At 48.8% G+C, this 21268-nt stretch overlaps 1 protein-coding gene across 6 annotated transcripts in view; it reads left to right on the top strand.

Moving 5' to 3' along the window:
• slc4a3 (solute carrier family 4 member 3) overlaps positions 1–21268 on the top strand; it is a 150210-nt gene that overhangs the window by 35958 nt on the left and 92984 nt on the right. For 5 of the 6 annotated variants that reach the window (XM_052014166.1, XM_052014158.1, XM_052014193.1 and 2 more), the window contains exons 2-6: positions 7764–7902; positions 12995–13145; positions 17498–17751; positions 19307–19410; positions 20189–20412. In XM_052014166.1, the coding sequence (XP_051870126.1) occupies positions 7849–7902; positions 12995–13145; positions 17498–17751; positions 19307–19410; positions 20189–20412 (787 nt within the window). In that variant the 5' untranslated portion in view covers positions 7764–7848. The remainder of the gene's footprint in view (positions 1–7763; positions 7903–12994; positions 13146–17497; positions 17752–19306; positions 19411–20188; positions 20413–21268) is intronic. The other variant, XM_052014201.1, reaches the window with a different exon arrangement.

A 21268-nucleotide genomic window follows, 5' to 3' on the forward strand; every position in this document is an offset into this window, starting at 1 on the left:
TTCTGCTGAAATCTGGTGAATACAGGCCCAGTTGACCCAATCTCATACCGTATGGGAGTACTGCCCTCCCAGGAGTCAGTCCAATGCAAAAAGACAGGCAGCATCCATGGAGGGAAATGGACAGTCGATGTTTCAGGACAATACCCTTCATCTGGACTGAAAGATAGAGGGGAGATGGAGGAAGGGTTTAGAGCCTTATAGGCCAAATGCAGGCAAATGGAATTAGCTTAGATGGGAATCTTGGTCGGCATGGACCAATCGGGCTGAAGGGCCTGTTTCCGTGCTGTATGACTTTGTATGTTCTCCCTGTGTCTGCGTGGGTTTCCTCCGGGTGCTCCGGTTTCCTCCCACATTCCAAAGACGTACGGGTTAGGAAGTTGTGGGCGTGCTATGTTGGCGCCGGAAGCGTGGCGACACTTGCGGGCTGCCCCCAGAACGCTCTACGCGAAAGGTGCATTTCACTGTGTGCTTCAATGCACGTGACTAATAAAGATCTTATCTTATCTATGACTGAGATAACCAGCATAAAGAGGTGAGGGGAAGGAGTGGGGTAAGAGCTGGCATGGATCCAGGTGAGGAGGGGTGATAGGCAGATGGGGGAGGGGAGCGTGGAGGCAGCGACAGAGGCTGGGAGGTGAGAGGTGGAGGTGACAGACGGCTGCAGATGGTGGGAATCTGATAGGAGAGGAAGGTGGCGCCTGGAACCAAGTGAGGGAGGTGGGGAGGGCAGATGGGAACAGTGGAGGGTGGTGACCCAGTGGGAGGGGTGTGTGGGTGACGGGCAGGTGGATTGAGTGGAGGAGGGGTAAGAAACAGGGTGATGGGGTCTGGGGTGGGTGTAGGAGGCACTGGGTAGATCAGGAGGACAGAGGAAAGGGACAGAGGGGGTCTAATGTACCTTTAGTGCATTCCCTCTGCAGTAAATATACTCTTTCTTAGGGAAGGATAACACCGCACACAATAACGGCTATGGCCTGTTAGATGTTGTCCAGAAGGTTCTTCAGAAGTTAAGAATGAGGTGCAAATCTTATGATTATAGCCATTTTATTAGGTGTTCATCAAAGGCTGGGTCAGACAGTGTCAGCTCGTACCAGCCAGCAAGGCAAGTAAAACACTGTAACGGCAAGTAAAACGAAGGAGCAAAGAACTTGTCCTCGTGCTCTCCCTTTATACTGCAAACCAGTCTAACCTGGTAAGAGATAAGGGAGTCCTCTGATAACAGTCTGTGAAAAAGTACTGTCTGATTTACACTGCCACAAGACTTCAGGCTTACAGACAGAGAAACTACAGAAATACAGAACCAAATTGAGTTTAGGTTATTGTCATCTGCACAAGTCCATGTGTGCACAGGTGCAATGAAAAACTTACTTGCAGCAGCATCACAGGCACATAGCATCAAGAGGCCATGCATTTAAGGTGAGGGGGGTAAGTTTAAAGGAGATGTGTGGGGCAAGTTTTTTTACACAGAGAGTCGTGGGTGCCTGGAATGTGCTGCCAGGGGTGGTGGTGGAGGCAGATACGATAGAGGTGTTCAAGAGACTCTTAGATAGACACATGAATGTGTGGGAGATGGAGGAATGTGGACATTGTGTGGCCAGAAGGGATTAGTTTAATTGGGCATTTGATTACTAATTTAATTAGTTCAGCACAACATTGTGGGCCAAAGGGCCTGTTCCAGTCCTGTATGGTTGTGTTCTATGTTCTATGTCTGTAGGCCTGATGTCTTATGCCAGTGTAAATTAGACAGTAGTTTTTCACAGACTGCTATCTACATACAAGATTCAAAAAGTTTACGGACTTACAGGTGATCATACGAACATATAACCAAGTGTAAAGAAAACTAAAATTACAAGAAAAGCAGCAACATGGACCCTGTAACGTCTCATCAAGGCTATGTATAGTTATAGTCAGACATCCTTACTCCTGAACTCATAACCTGTTGCAACAAAGACCAACATACCACTTGTCTCCTCAGTTGCTTGCTGCACCTGTGTCTTTGCTTTCAGTGACTGGTATTGGTATCGGTTTATTATTGTCACGTACTGAGGTACAGTGGAAAACTTGTCTTGCAAACCGACCGTACAGATCAATTCATTACACAGTGCATTGAGGTAGTACAGGGTAAAAACAATAACAGAATACAGAGTAAAGTGTCACAGCTACAGAGGAAGTGCAGTGCAAGTAGACAAGGTGTAAGGTCATAACAAGGTGGATTGTGAGGTCAAGAGTCCATCTCATCATACAAGGGAACCGTTCAATAGTCTTATCACCATGGGGTAGAAGCTGTCCTTGAGCCTGGTGGTACGTGCCCTCAGGCTCCTGTATCTTCTGCCTGATGGGAGAGGGGAGAAGAGAGAATGACCCGGGTGGGTGAGGTCTTTGATTATGCTGGCTGCTTCACCAAGGCAGTGAGAGGTATAGACAGAGTCCATGGAGGGGAGGCTGGTTTTCGTGACGCACTGGGCTGTGTCCACAACTCTCTGCAGTTTCTTGCGGTCCTGGGCAGAGCAGATGCCGTACCAAGCCATGATGCATCCAGATAGGATGTGGTGCATCGATAAAGGTTGGTGAGTTTCAAAGGGGACATGCCAAATTTCTTTAGCCTCCTGAGGAAACAGAGGTGCTGGTGAGCTTTCTTGGCCGTGGCATCAATGTGGTTGGACCAGGACAGACTATTGGTGATGTTTTGAACCCTCTCGACCTCAGCACCGTTGATGTAGACAGGTGCACGTACACTGCCCCCTTTCCGGAAGTCAATGACCAGCTCTTTTGTTTGCTGACATTGAGGGAAAGGTTGTTGTCATGACACCATTCCACTAAGCAAGATCCCTCTGTTCTCAATCTATCACCAGTTAAAGAATGCTCGGCCTCCCTACCAAAGTAGATAATGGCACATTGCTCCATGTTACACTGCATCACTCACTCAACTTGTCAAAATTGCACTGTAATTTCTTTGCATCCTCCTCACAAACTCACAGCCCCAACAAGTAATGTGCTGTCAGCAAACGTACAAGTACCACATTTGGTTCCCCCAACAGGTTCTGTGAATAGCTGAGGCCCAAGTACCGATCTGTGCATAGAACACAGAGCATAGAACGTTACAGCACAGTACAGGCCCTTCGGAAAACAATGTTGTGCCGACATTTTATCCTGCTCTAAGATCTATCTAACCCTACCCTCCCACATAGCCCTCCATTTCTCTATCATTCATGTGTCACAAGTAACTGCTTTCTGTCCCAAAAATGTTCTATTTATACCTTCCCTCACCTGCAGTTACTGGTGACACACTGAGGGCATAATTTGAAATGGTATCTCTCTTTTCTTTCCATTGTATAACACCGGGGTACAGTACCGGTGGGGATGGGTCTGTCACTGTATAGCACCAGGGTACAGTACCCGTGGGGACGGGTCTGTCACTGTATAGCACCAGGGTACGGTACCCGTGGGGACGGGTCTGTCGCTGTATAACACCGGGGTACGGTACCGGTGGGGACGGGTCTGTCGCTGTATAACACCGGGGTACGGTACCGGTGGGGACGGGTCTGTCGCTGTATAACACCGGGGTACGGTACCGGTGGGGACGGGTCTGTCGCTGTATAACACCGGGGTACGGTACCGGTGGGGACGGGTCTGTCACTGCATAACACCGGGGTGCAGTACCGGTGGGGACGGGTCTGTTGCTGTATAACACCGGGGTGCAGCAATTTTACATGCCTGATTTGATTTGCTGATGACAGCAAGTAATTTTCCCACCAGTGGAAACTCTCTTTCTGTTCTGCTCGATAGTATCGGTGAAAGTATTTAAATCTGGCAACAGTGGAAGGTGAATATGGTGCTGTTTTTCTGTGCCTTTCTTTCCTTTTTATAAAACGGTGAACAGTATTTTCTTACTGGGCTGTTACACCTCACAACTGTCTGTGCTGAGGTTCAGTTGCCAATGACTTGCCCAGTTTGTCCTGTCAGCCACGTGCTGACACTCCTCTCTCTCTCTCTCTCTCTCTCTCTCTCGCTCGCTCTCTCTCTGTCTCTAGCTATCTTTCCCTGTACCTGTCTGCCACTTTCCCTTGCTGTAGACGTTCCCTCTCTCCCCACTGTGTCTCTTTCTCCCTCACCCTCTTTCTCTTCCTCTGTCACTATCCCCCAGTCTCCTCCTCCCTCTGCTTGTCTCAATCTCTCACTCTTTCTCTCTCACCCTCCCATCTTTGTGTACTCATGTTCCAATGTTCCCTCTTTCCCCTCTCTCTCTCTCTCTCTCTCTCTCCCTCTCTCTCTCTCTCTCCCTCTCTCTCCCTCTCTCTCTCTCACCCTCTCTATCCTTCTTTCTCCCACTCTCTCCCTCTTTCTCTCTTTGTTTTTCTCTCTGTGTCCCTCTTTCTCTCTATTTGCCAGATACATTTGTCTTAGTGGTCTCTCTCTCTCCCACATTCCTCTCTCTCCTCTTGCTCTCTCTCCCCTCCCAACCCCCTTCTCTACCTCTCACTCTCTTTCTATACCCTCTCTCTCTCTCCCTCCCCTCCCATCACACACTCTCTCCCCCCTCTCTTTCCACCTCTCTCTCCCCTCTCTCTCTAGCTCCCACTCGCCTTCCCTCCCCCCTCTCCACCCCTCCCTCTCTCTCTCCACCCCTCCCTCTCTCTCTCCCTCTCTCAATCCCTCTCTCTTTCTCTCCCTCCCTCTCTCTCTCTCCCTCTCTCAATCCCTCTCTCTTTCTCTCTCTCTCTCTCTCCACTTCTCGCCCTCTCTCTCTCCCTCTCTCTTTCTCTCCCTCCCTCTCTCTCCCTCTCTCCCTCCCTCTCTCCCTCTCTCCCTCCCTCTCTCCCTCTCTCCCTCCCTCTCTCCCTCTCTCTCTCCCTCCCTCTCTCTCTCTCTCTCTTTCTCTCTCTCCCCCCCTCACTCCTTCCTCAGGTACCTGTGTTGCAGTGCACCCTCTCTCTCCTCCATCCCTCTCTCCGTCTGTCTCTCTTCCTCTCATCATCCGTATCCTAGAATTCATTTTCCCCTGAAAATCAAGAAAAGCTGCAGATGCCGGAAATCTGAAACAAAACAGTAAATGCTCGAAACACTCAGCAGGTCAGGCAGCAGCTGTGGAGAAAGATGCAGAGTCAGCAGTTGGTCCAAGACCATCTATCGGAATCAGCACAGCCCTGACGAAGGGTGTCAGAACTCACTTGTACCTCCCGTACCCCCAAGACCAAGTTATTGATATATTTTGAGACCGTAAGACATAGGAGCAGAATTAGGCCCTTTGGCCTATCGTCTGTTCTATGGAAACATCCTCTCCACGTCCACTCTATACAGGCCTTAAAATATTTGCTAGGTTTCGATGAGATTCCCCCCTCATCCTTCTGAACTCCAGTGAGTACAGGCCCAGAGCATCAAACGCTCCTCATATGTTAACCCTTTCATTCCCAGGATTATTCTTGTAAACCTCCTCTGGACCTTCTCCAATGCTAGCACATCCTTCCTTAGATATGGGGCCCAAAACTGCTCACAATACTCCAAATGTGGTCTGACCCAATGCCTTATAAAGCCTCAGCATTACACCCTTGCTTTTATATTCTAGTCCTCTGGAAATGAACGCTAACATTGCATTTGCCTTCCTTACTACCGACTCAACCTGCAAGTTAACCTTTGGGGAATCCTGCACTAGGACTCCCAAGTCCGTTTGCACCTCCGATTTCTGAATTTGCTCCCTGTTTAGAACATAGTCTACGCCTTTATTCCTTCTACTAAAGTGCGTGACCGTACACTTCCCTACGCTGTGTTCCATCTGCCACTTCTTTGCCCATTCTCCCAACCTGTCCAAGTCCTTCTGCAGACTCCCTGCTGCCTCAACACTACCAGCCCCTCCACCTATCTTTGTATCATCCGCAAACTTGGCCACAAAGCCATCAATTCCATCATCCAGATCATTAACATATAACGTGAAAAGTAGCGGACCCAACACTGACCCCTGCCGAACACCACTAGTCACCGGCAGCCAACCAGAAAAGGCCCCCTTTATTCCCACTCTTCGCCTTCTGCCAGTCAGCCAATCTTCTATCCATGCTAGTACCTTTCCTGTAATACCATGGGCTCCTGTCTTGTTTAGCAGCCTCATGTGCAGCATCTTGTCAAAGGTCTGAAAATCCAAGTAAACAACATCCACTGACTCTCCTTTGTCTATCCTGCCTGTTACTTCGTCAAAGAGTTCCAACAAATTTGTCTGGCAAGATCTCCCCTTAAGGAAACCATGCTGACCTCGGCCTATTTTGTTATGTGCTTCCAAGTACCCTGAAACCTCATCCTTAATAATAGACTCTAACATCTTACCAACCGCTGGAGTCGGGCTGACTGGCCGATAATCTCCTGTCTTTTGCCTCCCTCCCTTCTTAAAGAGCGGAGTGACATTTGTAGAGTTCCAGTCCTCTCGACTCTAGTGATTCTTGAAAGATCACTTCTAATGCCTCCACAATCTCTTCAGCTTCCTCTTTCAGAACCCTGGGGTGTAGTCCATCCAGTCCAGGTGACTTATCCACCTTCAGACCTTTCAGCTTCCCAAGCACCTTCTCTTTAGTAATAACAACTATACTCACTTCTGCTTCCTGACTCTCGAATTTCTGGCACGTTGCTGGTGTCTTCCTCAGTGAAAACTGATGCAAAATACTTATTCAGTTCATCCGCCATTTCTTTGTTCCCCATTACTACATCTCCAGCATCATTTTCCAGCTGTCCCATGTCCACTCTTGCCTCTGTTTTACTCTTTATGTATCTGAAAAAGCTTTTGGTGTCCTCTTTTATATTATTGGCTAGCTTACCTTCATATTTCACCTTTTCTCCCCTTATTGCTTTTTTTAGTTGCCTTCTGTTGGTTTTTAAAAGCTTCCCAATCCTCTCGCTTCCCACTGATTTTTGCAATATTGCATGCCCTCTCTTTTGCTTCTATGCTGTCTTTGACTTCCCCCGTCAGCCATGGTTGCGTCCTCCTCCCTTTAGAATGCTGCTTCTTCTTTGGGATGAACTGATCCTGTGTCTTCCAAGATACTCCCAGAAATTTCTGCCATTGCTGCTCTGCCGAAAAATAGTGGTCCAGTACTGACCCTGGGGAACTCTACCGTACACTGCCCTCCGAAAAACAACCTTTCAATACCAACCCCCTCCCTCTGTCTTTAACATCCTCAGCTATCTGTCTCAGTGCCCTCCCTCTGCATACCTGCCTGTTTGTCTGTGTAAATTGGTAAATTGGTTTATTATTGTCACATGTACAGTGAAGAACTCGTCTTGCACGCTGTCCATACAGATCAATTCATTACAACAATGCATTGAGGTAGTACATGGTAAAACAATAACAGAATGCAGTTTTCTCTGGGTCTCTCTCTCTCTCTCTTTCTCTCTCTCTGACTCTTTCCTGCTCTCTCTCCCTCTCTCTCTCACACTCTCTATCTGTTTCTCTATCTCTGTCTCTCTCTCCCTGTCTGTCTCTCTCTCCCTCTCTCTCTCTCACCCTCTCAATCTCAGTCTCTGTCTCTCTCTCACTCTCCCCTCTCTCTCACTCTCTCTGTCTCTATCTCTCGCTCACTCCCTCTCTCTCTCACTCTCACTCTCTCTCTCTCACACACTCACTTTCTCACTCACTCTTTCTCTCTCACTCTCCCTCTCTCACTCTCTCACTCTCCCTCTCACTCTCACTCTCCCTCTCTCTCACTCTCTCTCTCTCTCTCTCTCTCTCTCTCTCTCTTTCTCTGTCTCTCACTCTCTCTCACTCTCTCTCCTTCTCCCAGCAGGTTATGCCACCATTAAGGTTTGTGGTGAAGACGGCAGTGAAGGAGAAAGGCTGATTGGACATCGCCCTGTGTCGTCACAGTGACCATGGCAACCAGTGGGAGCAAGGAACTGGAAAATGTTCCCACGTGCTCAGAAGCAGTGAGTAGTATTGGAGTTGGAGGTGTAGGGGTGGGACCGGTCTGTGGGACACGGGTCAGGGAGTACGTGATGGGACACGGGTCAGGGAGTACGTGATGGGACAGGTCCGAGAGACCTTTCCTCCTTATCTAAACCAATTTGGGTTTATTTGATAGCAACCATAAACAAATTAAATTAAACCATGGTCCCACGCTTTCTGGATGCACCCCAGTCTCTCGATATCCAGTGAGCCGGTGGACACTGCGTGCTTCCTCTCCTAGGAGACCAGGGCTAGGCCCAGTAGGAGGCTGACAAGGAGGTTACCTCCCCTCTCTGCGCCAGGTGCCCAAAGACCAGCGGCGTGGAGAGGAAGGATGGCCAGAACGAGGAGCAGCCTCTTCTAAATCTCCAAGAGTGGTTGCAACCTCTCGCACTCTGGTTATACACGGATCGTGGACTCATCCAGGACACAGCAGTGCCAGGTGCCCTGGGAGCCCATGAACCACCTTACCAAACCCGTTGCACGTGACTGCTGCACCCCAGGACCCTGTTGTAAAGGGGGAGGACTCCCACACGGACTGACCTCCACTGGGAACCCCTCTCACTGCTGGACAGCAGAATGGACCCCCGCGCTGTGTCCAGATGGTGGACGAGGGCTGGGAAGTGGAGAGTGTGCTTGAGTGGTAAGGAACAGCACAGAGGGCATTTCAGCAGGTAGTTCCAGTTGTGTGGGACCAGCTCCCCAAGGGGTTTCAGAGCCTGGATCTGATTAGAAGTCCCACGTAAGCAGGGCTCAGCCAAGTTGAGATTGCGCCACACTCAAGATCCCTCAGAGCCTCCATTAGTAGGGATTCTGTAGTCTTGGTGATGATCTGTCCTCCACTATCCGAACCATCCTCACATCCAGCTGCCAGGGCGCCCTTTTTGGCGCATGAGGGAGCACTCTGACCTCGTCCAAACTCTGGAAAGATCCAAGTAGCAGTCAGGCAGCTCTCTGCCCCCACACCTGCCCATCACTATCTCCTACCTGCATCTACCCATCACCTCCCTGTGCCCACCTCGCCTCCCCTCTTCTGTCCATCTATCACTGCTCTGCTTTTCCCTCCTATATATTGGGCTTCCCCTTTTCCTATCTTCAGTCCTGAAGAAGGGTCCTGACCCAAAACATTGACCGCCTGCTTTTCTCCACGGATGCTGCCTGGCCTGCTGAGTTCCTCCAGCATCATCGTGTTTTCCATCTAGATTCCAGCATCTGCAGTCCTTCTGTTTCTCTCGATCTCTGAGAGACGTGCGGTTAACGCTTTCTGATGGGAGCTGAGCGTTGTCCTGAAAATGATGTCCCGGGTGGAAAAACGAGTCACCAACGCTTTATCTGGAGGATGCTCTAGGTACAGGTATCTCTTCAGGATCCGAAGGGAAGGAATCGACACGTGGAATTGCGACTGACTGCTGTTCTTCTCAATCCTGTTGGAAAAAGCAGAGGGAGGGACCAAAGTGACTAACTGGTACCAGAGCATGAAGGTGACCAGCTGATTTATGACCACACTTGGCCCCTGTAGGAAAGCACTCCCGACAAGTGTGAGGTGATGCATTTTGAGGAATCAACTAAGGGCAAGATGTAAACAGTAAATGGTAGGGCCCAAGGGAGTGTTGATGAACAGAGAGACCTTGGAGTACAGGTCCATAGTTCCCTGAAAGTGGCAGCAGGGGGGTGAGAAAGGTAGTGTGCAGTTCTGATCACCACACTATGGGAAGGATGTGGCTGCCCTGGAGAGAGTGCAGAGGAGATTCACCAGGACGTTGTCTGGATTAGAGGATTTTCGTTATTGGGAGGCACTGGATAGCCTTGGGCCCTGTAGCTTTGTCGTTATAAGAACTCCCCGTCCATTTAGAGTCACAGAATCATACATCACAGAAACTAGCCCTTCGGACCAACTGGTCCAGGCTGACCAAGATTCCCATCTGAGCCAATCCCATTTGCCTGTGTTTGATCCATATCCCTCTATACCTTTCCTGTCCATGTACCTATCCAAATGCCTCTTAAATGTTGTTAATGTACCTGCCTCAACCACTTCCTCTGGCAGCTTGTTCCGTATACGGACCACCCTCTGGGTGAAAAAGTTGTCCTTCCAGTTCTTAATAAATCTCTCCCCTCTCACCTTGAACCTATGCCCTCTTGATTCCCCAACCCTGGGAAAAAGACTGTGTGCATTCACCCTATACCCCTCATGATGTTATACCCCCTCTATATGATCACCACTCAGTGTCCAACGCTCCAAATGAAAAAAATCCCAACCTACTCAACCTCTCTTCATAACCTCGAGTCCCGGCAACATCGTCATAAATCTCCTCTGCACTCTTTCCAGCTTAATGGCATCTTTCCTATAACAGGGAGACCAAAACTGAACACAATACTCAAAAGTGTGGCCTCACCAACGTCTTGTCCAACTGCAACATAACGTCACAACCTCTAAACTCAGTGCCCTGACTGATGAAGGCCAGCGTGCCAAACCTCTCCTTCACCACCCTGACTACCTGCGACGCCACTTTCAGGGGAACCATGTACCTGTACTCCTTCGTCGGTCTGTTCTCAACCCTCCCCAGGACCCTGCTATTCACTGTGAAGGTCCTACCCTTATTTGTCTTCCCAAAATGCAACACCTTGCACTTATCTGAATTAGACTTCCTAGCCTTTGACCCTGTAGCTTCACTGTCATAAGACGCTCCCCATCCATCGCTGGGGCCCATCTTCCTGTGTTCCTCTGTCCACCCACCGCAGTTCTGATTCCTTGCTGACTTTAAGCCTACTGGGTTCACTGGAATGTTACTGAATTGAAGGTGTGTTGGAGTATCAATATAAAATCTGCTAGTGACACAACACCAAAGTCGTGAGCGTGCCATTTTAATGGACTTGTATTGCTTTGCCACCCCCTCCTGTAGATCCCCCACTGTCAAGCCTGACGCTTCGATGCCCTGGAACATTGAGTTGCTTCTGTTATCCTCCCCTCAACCAAAGCACTGTGACAGCGGCAGTATCATTTTCCCACGTGCTGATCAACACTCTCAGTTCATCTGCCTTACTGCTCAGACCATGCCTTAAAATAGAAGCAATTTACCCTGAATTGCTGCTGTGTGCCTTATCACACCCAGTCTGTTGTGCCCACTGGACTGACTTAGTTTCCCTTCAACAGTGAAGAAGGCGTTTGGCACGCTGGCCTTCATCAGTCAGGATATTGTGTACAGGAGTTGGGACATCATGTTACAGCTGTGCCAGACGTTGGTAAGGCCACATTTGGACTACTGCGTAGAGTTCTGGTCACCCAGCTATTGGGAGGATGTCACTGGTAAATTGGTTTATTATTGTCACATGTACCGAGGTACAGTGAAAAACTTTGTTCTGCGTGCCGTCCATACAGATCATTTCATCACATCAGTGCATCGAGGTAGTACAAGGGAAAACAATAACAGAATGCAGAATGAAGTGGTGCAGTTACAGAGAAAGTGCAGGGCCTGTACTGTGCTGTAATGCTCTATGGTCTACGTACTCCAAGTGTGGCCTCACCAAATTTTTATACAACTGCATCCTGACTTCCAAGCTTGTATGCTCAATGCCCCACCCTTATACGCCTTCTTTACCACCTTATCTACTTGTGTTGCCGCTTTCAGGGAGCTATGGACTTGTACCTGAAGATCCCTCTGTACCTCAATGCTTCTGAGGGTCCTGCCATTTACTGTATACTTTCCTCTTGTATTTGACCTCCCAAAGTGTAACAGTTCACACTTGTCCAGATTAAACGCCATCTGCCATTTCTCTGCCCACATTTCCAACTGGTCCATATCCTGAATCCTTTGACAACCTTCCCCATTATCCACCAATTCTGCTGTTGTCTGCAAACTTACTAATCAGTGCACCTACATTTTCGTCCAAGTCCTTTATATACATCACAAACAACAAAAATCCCAGCACTGATCTCTGAGGAACACCACTGGTCACAGACCTCCAGTCAAACTGACATCCCCCCACCACTACCTGTCTTCTATGGGCAAGGCAATGGTACCCATGGTACAGGAATCAAGAACAAGGGGGCATAGGCTTGAGGTGAGAGGAAGCTTTAAAGGGGATCTGTGGGGTAAGTTTATTACACAGAGGATGGTTGATATCTGGAACTCACTGCCAAAGTAGGGGGTGGAATCAGATGCAATCACTGCGTCTGAGTGACAGATACTTCAATAGGCAAGGCATAGGGGACACAGTCCTAGTGCGGGCAATGGGATTAGTGTAGACACGGGACACTGCAGATGCTGGAATCTGGAGCAACAAACAATCTGCTGGAGGAACTCAGCAGGTCGAGCAGCATCTGTGGAGGGGGAAGAATTGTCGACGTTTCAGGTTGAAACCCTGCATCAGGACTGGTTGAATTCCTCTGGCAGGCTGTTTGTTAAATTGGTTTCATTATTGTCCATGTACCGAGGTAGAGTGAAATTTTTTTAAAAGATTTCTTTATTAGTCACATGTACATCGAAATACACAGTGAAATGCACCTTTTGCGTAGAGTGTTCTGGGGGCAGCCCGCAAGTGTCGCCATGCTGCCGGCGCCAACATAGCACGCCCACAACTTCCTAACCCGTGTGTCTTTGGAATGTGGGAGGAAACCAGGGCACCCAGAGGAAACCCACGCAGACACGGGGAGAACGTACAAGCTCCTTACAGACAGCGGCCAGAATTGAACCCAGGTCGCTGGCGCTGTAATAGCGTCACGCTAACCGCTACACTACCCTGCCTGCCATACCATCCATACAGATCATTTCATCACAACAGTGCATTGAAGTTGTACAAGGGAAAACCACAACAGAATGCAGAATAAAGTGTTACAGTTGCAGAGAAAGTTCAGTGCAGGCAGGCAATAATGTGCAAGGCCATAATGAGATGAGAGTGGTGTAGATGGGCACATGACCATGGTCATGGTGGGCCAAAGGGCCTGTTTCTGTGCTGCTTGGCACTAGGACTACATTGACTCTCTGCCGGTTCCACCATTCAGTGAGAACATGGCTGATCTCCTGCCTCCGCACCACTTTCCTGCACTGACCCCCATTTCCCCCGATTCCCTTAAAGCAGGCAGAAGATGAGGTCGAGAGGTCAACAACAGAGGAGGAAGAGGAAGAGGAGCTGGACAGACTGTTGGCGGTGGAGTGCCTGGGAGATCTGCTGAGCGATCGGCCTCCGCGTGAACCTGAAAGGAGCTACAGTGAGAAGGACTTTGAGTGTAAGTGTGCAAGAATTGGGTCGGTGAGTGCATTTAGTGCAAGTGTTGTGCACATTTGATGTCTGCATGAGGTACTTCTGCATGCATGTGTCTATCTTCTATGTATGTCCATGTGTATATATACTTCATGTGTGTGTGTGTCATGTCTGTGCATGTCAGTGTGTGTTGGGTGTGTGTGAGCACGTGTGTGTGTGTGTGTGTCTTCTGTATGTGTGTGCACATCTGTGTGTATCTGTCTGTGTCTATTTATGTATTGGTGTGTATCTGTTGTAGTGTGTATAATGTCAGTTTGTGTGTGTGTGTGTGTGTGTGTGTGTGTGTGTGTGTGTGTGTGTGTGTGTGTGTGTGTGTTGATGATTTGATGGGCATGTGAGAGAAAAAGGCACAGATGAGATTGGTGGGTTTACTCTGCTGGGAGCCAGTATGAATGGTTAGGGCTGAATGGCTTCCTTCCGTGTTGCAATAAGTAAGTAAAAAATCAGCAAAAAGAATGTTGTAAATCTGAAATGAAATCAAAAAATGCTGAAGATGCTCAGGAGGTCAGGCAGCATCTGTGGACAGAGAAACAGAATCATTGTTTCAGCTCCATCACCTTCACATGGAACATGTTTAAAGTGGCAGCCAAGTTGGTTCAAATGTAACCTTTCACATTTCTGATGAAGTGTCCTTTTTCTGAAACGCTCTCTCTCTCTCTCTCTCTCTCTCTCTCTCTCTCTCTCTCTCTCTCTCTCTCTCTCTCTCTCTCTCTCTCTCTCTCTCTCTCTCTCTCTCTCTATCTCTGTCTCTCACTCTCTCTCTCCATAGAGTCATACAGCACGGGAACAGGCCCTTTGGCTCAACCAGTCCATGCTGACCAAGATGCCCATCTAAGCTAATCCCATTTGCCCGCTTTTGGCCCATATACCCCTTAACCTTTCCTATCCATGTATTTATCCAAATGCCTTTTAAATATTGTTATTGAACCTGCTTCAACCACATCTTCTGGTGGCTCGTTCCATACACCCACCACCCTCCTCAGAAGATGTTTCTCCTCAGCTCCCTTCAGGTGTTTCCCCTCTCACCTTAAACCACAGATACTGTCTGACCTGCTGCTTTTAATTTCCTTGGCTGAGTGTTTTAAGAAGATAATCTTAGCCGGAGAATGAGGAAACTTTCTATTGACGTTGTCATGAAATCTGCCACAATCCGTCAGAAGAGGCAGGCCCCAGTTCCTGTTTCTCCCAGCAGATGGGGTAATGAGCTCATGTCTATACTGTCTGCGCTTCTTGCTGCCTCGGTGAAGCAGCCGGCATAATCAAAGACCCCACCCACCCCGCACATTCTCTCTTCTCCCCCCTCCCATCAGGCGGGATACAAAAGCCTGAAAGCACGTACCACCAGGCTCAAGGACAGCTTCTATCCCGCTGTTATAAGACTATCGAACAGTCCCCTAGTACAACAAGATGGACTCTTGACCTCACAATCTACCTCATTATGGCCTTGCACCTTATTGTCTGCCTGCACTGCACTTTCTCTGTAACTGTAACCCTTTATTCTGCATTTTGTTATTGTCTTACCTTGTACTGCCTCAATGCACTGTGTAATGAATTGACCTGTACGATCGGTATGCAAGACAAGTTTTTCACTGTACCTCGGTATAAGTGACAATAATAAACCAATACCAATTCCATGCTGAGGACACTGGACCTTAGATACTGACTGGGATCAACAACAGAGGTTGGAGGGGGCGATTTGAACGAGGCATATAAAATTATGGGAGGCTGAGACAATGTAAAGAGAAAGGAGCTACATCCCTTAGCAGAGAAAATCAGAATCAGGTTTATTATCGCTGACATACGTCGTGAAAGTTGTTGTTTTGTGGCGGCAGTACAGTGCAAGACATAAAAATTACTATAAGTTACAAAAATAAGTAAATAATCCAGAAGAGGAATAACGAGGCAGTGTTCATGGGTTCATGGACCGTTCAGGAGTCTGATGGCGGAGGGGAAGAAGCTGTTCCTCAATCGTTGAATGTGGGTCTTCAGGCTCCTGTATCTCCTCCCCGATGGTAGTAACGAGTAGAGGGCATGTCCCGGGTGGTGAGGGTCAGTAACGAGAGGAAAAAGATTTAAGTGAGGAAGGATTGAGAGGAGGGAACAAAAATGCTTTCACCCAAACATCTGTGGAGGGAGAAACCAGTCAATGTTTCGGATAAGGGACCCTTCCTCAGAGCTGGGGGACAGAGTGAACGTAGAACAGTAGACAAGATAAGATAAGATTTCTTTATTAGTCACATGTACATCGAAACACACAGTGAAATGCATCTTTTGCATAGAGTGTGCTGGGGGCAGCCCGCAAGTGTCGCCACGCTTCCGGCGCCAACATAGCACGCCCACAACTTCCTAACCCGTACGTCTTTGGAATGTGGGAGGAAACCGGAGCACCCAGAGGAAACCCACGCAGACACGGGGAGAACGTACAAGCTCCTTACAGACAGCGGCCGGAATTGAACCCGGGTCGCTGGTGCTGTAATAGGATTAAGTACTAACTGTTAACGAGGCATTCTATATAAACAGAGTGAGAAAGGGCCATCAGCATGATAATGGGACATGATGAGAGAGCAGGTCACCTGAAATTGGAGAATTCAGTGTTCATTCCAGGGGGTTGTAAAGTGCCTTGGACTGGAGGCCTGTGACTAGTGATGTGCCAGTCAGTGCTGGGACCTTTGTTGTGTGTTATTCATATCAATAATTTAGATGAGAACGTACAAGGCGTGGTTAGTAAGTTTGCAGATGATACTAAGATAGGTGTTATCGTAGACAGTGAATGGGTTTATTATTGTCACTTGTACCGAGGTCTTGTATACTGTTCATACGGATCACATCAGTGCATTGAGGTAGTACAAGGGAAAACAATAACAGAATGCAGAATAAAGTGTTACAGTTACAGAGAAAGTGCAGTGCAGGCAGACAATAAGGCACAAGGCCATAACAAGGTAGATTTTGAGGTCAAGAGTCCAACCTATCGTACTAGGGGACCGTTCAATAGTCTTATAACAGCGGGATAGAAGCTGTCCTTGAGCCTGGCGGTACGTGCTTTCAGGTTTTCGTATCTTCTGCCTGATGGGAGAGGGGGCAAGAGAGAATGTCCGGGGTGGGTTGGATCAGTGAAGAAAGTTGTCAAAAATGACAGGGGGTTCTTGATCAGCTGGGTAGGTGGACCAAGGATTGGCAAATGATGATCAATCCCGATGAGTGCGAGGTGTTGCATTTTGTGAAGTCAAACCAGGGTAGGACTTGCACAGTGAACAGTAGGGCCCTAGGGAGTTGTGGAACAGAGGGACCTAGGAGTACAGAGTTCCCTGAAAGTGACATCACAGGTAGACAGGTCAGTGAAGAAGGTGTTTGGCACGCTGGCCCTCATCAGTCAGGGCACTGAGTATAGAAGTTGGGGCATTATGTTGCAGTTGTACAAGACATTGGTGAGGCCACACTTGTATTGTGTATAGTTTTGATTATCCTGTTATAAGAAAGATGTCTAAGCTGGAAAGAGTGCAGAGAAGATTTACGATAATGTTGCCAAGACTTGGGGGTGTGAGTTATAGGGAGAGGTTGGGCAGGCCAGGAGCATAGGAGACTGAGGGGTGACCTTACAGAGGTGTATAAAACCAATAGATAGGGTGGATGCGCCACAGACCTTTTCCCAGGGAAAGGGAATCAAAAACTGGAGGGCACAGGTTTAAGGTGAGAGGGGGAAGACTAAAAAGGGACCTGAGGGGCAACTTCTTCACGCAGAGGATGGTGAGTCTATGGGACGAGCTGCCAGAGGAAGTGGTGGAGGGAAGTACATTTAAAAGATATTTGAATAAGTACATAGATAAGAAAGGTTTAACGATTTAGCGGGCAATTGGGACTAGCTTAGGTGGGCACCTTGGTTGTCACAGGCAGGAAGTACAGAAGCCTGAAGTCCCACACCACCAGGTTCAGGAACAGCTACTTCCCTTCAACCATTCGGTTCTTGAACCGACCAGTACAACCCTAATCACTACCTCAGTACAGCAACACTATGACCACTTTGCACTAAAATAGACTTGTTTTGGTTCTAATTGTGTTCTTTCTTCTAAAAATTGCATATAATTCACGTTTAATTGATGTTTTTCTTGTGAATGCTGTTTATCTGATGCTCTGTGCCTGTGATGCTGCTGCAAGTAAGTTTTTCATTGCACCCGTGCACACATGGACGTGCATGTGACAATAAACTCGACTTTAGATGATAGACAAGTTGGACTGAAGGGCCTGTTTCCGTGCAGTGTGACTCTCTGACTCTGAGAGCGACCAAATGACCCGTGCGCTGTAACTCCCTGTCCTCTCCAGATCACCGACGCACCTCCCTCCACATCCACCACCCACTCTCTACACGCTTGCCGCCAAACATGTGCTTCAGGAGGAAGGTGCTTCACTCCGAGAGAAAGAGGAAGAAAAGGAGGAAGAAGAAAAAGACCTCCGTGCCTCCGTCGGAGGTGACACCCACCATCCAGGAGGTGGATGAGGAGGAGGAGGAGGGTTCGGAGGTGGAGACCCTGGACAAGGAGCTCTCGACAAGTGAGGAGATGCGCGATCCACCAAAGGTGAGGGCCGGTCGGCCCTGAAGGGGCAGGAGGGTGCGCGAGGGTCCCTCACCCCTGGCCTGACGTCCAAAAAGTGAGGGAGAGCATTGGAATGGCTCAGATGGCTGCAGACACAAGAGGCTGCAGATGCTGGAATCTGGAGCAGCACACGATCTGCTGGAGGAACTCAGCGGGTCGGACAGATCTCGACCTGAAACGTTGACCATCCCTCCGCCTCCACAGATGCTGCCTGACCTGTTGAGTTCCCCCAGCAGTTTGTTGGCGTTTTGTTGCCATTTCAGAGGAACGCCCCTCATGATGCCCTGTATGGTGGCAGCCAACGTAATACGACCTATCGGACCACAGAGGCTGACCACTCCAAGCTCTGCCACCCCTCCCCTCCTGTGAAGAGCAGAGTGCGATCCTACTCTTCCCTTCCATCCCTACACCTCCGGTCACAGCCAGAGGACCGCAGGGCTGTCCCAGGATGTGGGCAGCGGCACCAAACTCACACCATGCTGCAGAGACCAAGGGACTCAGGGGGTTTATAGAACATAGAACATTACAGCACAGTACAGGCCCTTCGGCCCACAATGTTGTGCCAACATTTTATCCTGCTCTAAGATCTACCTAACCCTTCCCTCCCACATAGCCCTCCATTTCTCTATCATTCATGTGTCTATCTAAGAGTCTCTTAAATGTCCCTAATGCATCTCGCCCCACAACCTCTGCTGGCAGTGCGTTCCACACACCCACCACTCTCTGTGTAAAATACTTACCTCTGACATCCCCCTTATACCTTCCTCCAATCACCTTAAAATTACGTCCACTTGTGTTAGCCATTGTCGCCCTGGGAAAAGGTCTCTGACTGTCCACTCGATCTATGCCCCTTATCACCTTGTACACCTCTATCAAGTCACCTCTCATCCTCCTTCTTTCCAAAGAGAAAAGCCCGAGCTCACTCAACCTATCCTCATAAGACATGCTCTCCAATCCAGGCAGCATCCTGGTAAATCTCCTCTGCACCCTCTCTAAAGCTTCCGCATCCTTCCTATCATGAGGTGACCAGAACTGAACACAATACTCCAAGTGTGGTCTAACGAGAGTTCTAGAGCTGCAACATTATCTCACGGCTCTTGAAGTCAATACCCCAATAGAGGGTATATATAGAACAACAAATCCCTTGGAGTGGGTTACAGGCTGGGATCTAATCCAGGAGCTCAGGGGGTTTATATAAAGAACAACAGATCCTTGGGGAGTCGGTTACAGTCTGGGATCTAATCCTGGGGTTCAGGGGGTTTATATATAGAATAACAGATCCCCGGGAGTGGGTTACAGGCTGGGGACTAATCCAGAGGTTCGTGGGTTTTATATATAGAATAACATATCCCAGGCAGTGAGTAACAGGTTGGAGTCTAATCGAAGGGTCTGGGGTCTATATATATTTATAATGATATGAAGTACCATTTTACCTGGGAGTGAAGTTGGGAGAAGGGATGTGGGATGGCTTGTTAAGTGAGGTGGGTAGGGGTGTGACTCACTGGGTTATCTGATACCTTCTCTCTGCCCCCACCAGTTCCACCTCGCCTCACCGGAATCGATGGAGTCCCTCCTGACCGAGGACCAGTTACTGGAAGCCTGCGTACAGCGCCCGGAAACATCATCAGGGACGACAGAAAGGTCAGACTCAGGCTGTGTGTGCCGGGCAGAGAGATTGCGGACCTTGGTGTGGGTGCCAGTGAGCACTAATACCTCCTCTCTGGGGCAGATCAGTCCTAGATACCCTGCCCTGATCACCATCTGGTGGTGACTGGTGCCCAGGACTCCGAGACTGGTGTCAGGAGCCTGGAATGTGCCAGTAATGGCTCCTCAACTTTGTAGATACTGGGGAAAGAACCTCAAGGAGGAGAGACACTGGGAGTCACTGCCATTTACCCAGAGCAGAGTGACCTTGGGAAATAGCACTCCCATTTACCCCAGTGTAGAGTGACCCTGGTGAGCATCACTGCTATTTACCCCCAGTGTAGAGTGACCCCGGAAAATATCACTCCCATTTACCCCAGTGTAGAGTGACCCGAAAGTCACTGTTCCCATCTATCCCTGATAGGATGCACACTCCCCACAGCCACCTACACAGAACAGTACAGCACAGGAACAGGCCCTTCGGCCCATGATGTTGTACTGAACTAATTAAACTGGTAATTAAATGCCTAATTAAACCAATCCCTTCTGCCTACACAAGGTCCATATCCCTCCATTCTCCGCACAGCCACGTGCCTGTCTAAGAGCCTCTTGAATGGCTCCATATATCTGGGGTGGTGGTGGAAACAGACAAGTCTATCGTACCTGCCTCCACCACCACCCCAGGCAGCACATTCCAGGCTCCCAAACCAATTGCCCAGCACTGTGACTCTAGAAATACACAATAATTTGAATCTTAACTCTGCCTCTCCCTCAGCTGCGTGAAACCTTCCCCGGATTCCCCAGACATCTCTCCAAGCAGCTCTGGGAAGCGGAGGTCCCTGCACCGGCTAGCGAGCGCCCAGCGAGCGAGCTACGACCTGCGGGAGCGGGTGTGCATTGGGAGCATGACTGCGTTAGGACCAACGGTATACCAGAAGGTTCCGACGGATGAGGCTGAGGCACAGATGTTGGCCAGCGTTGACCTGGACCACATGAAAAGTAAGGGCCCATCACTCGATGATCGTGACCGATGAGAACTTGCTAACAGAGCCCAGACTGACAACTGTACGCACGGTAACTCCACCCCAGAGCATCACATGACCAGCTCAAAACTTATTCTCATTCTACAAAAGCCATGGATTGTACTGCTGGAAATGCAGAACGTTAGTGCAGAATGATACAATACATGGATGATAGAGAAATGGGGGTTATGTGGGAGGGAAGGGTTAGATAGATCTTAGAGCAGGATAAAATGTCAGCACAACATTGTGGGCCAAAGGGCCTGTACTGTACTGTAATTGGTATTGGTTTATTATTGTCACTTGTACCGAGGTACAGTGAAAAACTTGTCTTGCATACTGTTCATACAGGTCAATTCATTAGACAGTGCAGATGCACTGAGTTAGTACAGAGTGCATTGATGTAGTACAGGTAAAAACAATAACAGTACAGAGTAAAGTGTCACAGCTACAGAGAAAGTGCAGTGCAGGTAGACAATAAGGTGCAAGGTCACAAGGTAGATCGTGAGGTCAGAGTCTATCTCATTGTATAAGGGAACCGTTCAATAGTCTTATCACAGTGGGATAGAAGCTGTCCTTAAGTCTGGTGGTACGTGCCCTCAGGCTCCTGTATCTTCTACCTGATGGAAGAGGAGAGAAGAGAGAATGATCCGGGTGGGTGGGGTCTTTGATTATGCCGGCTGCTACACCAAGACGCAGAGAAAGGTAAAGACAGTTCTATGTTCTAATACGGAACAGCACAGTGCCTGAGTACCTGTTAGAACATTCATCTCCTCAATTTTAGTGGGATTTTCATTCTCCCTGGCACCTGTTTCCAATAATTGGTAATTGGTTTA

Source organism: Pristis pectinata, chromosome 1 (assembly GCF_009764475.1).
Source record: "Pristis pectinata isolate sPriPec2 chromosome 1, sPriPec2.1.pri, whole genome shotgun sequence".
In the NCBI taxonomy this organism is placed as follows: domain Eukaryota; kingdom Metazoa; phylum Chordata; class Chondrichthyes; order Rhinopristiformes; family Pristidae; genus Pristis; species Pristis pectinata.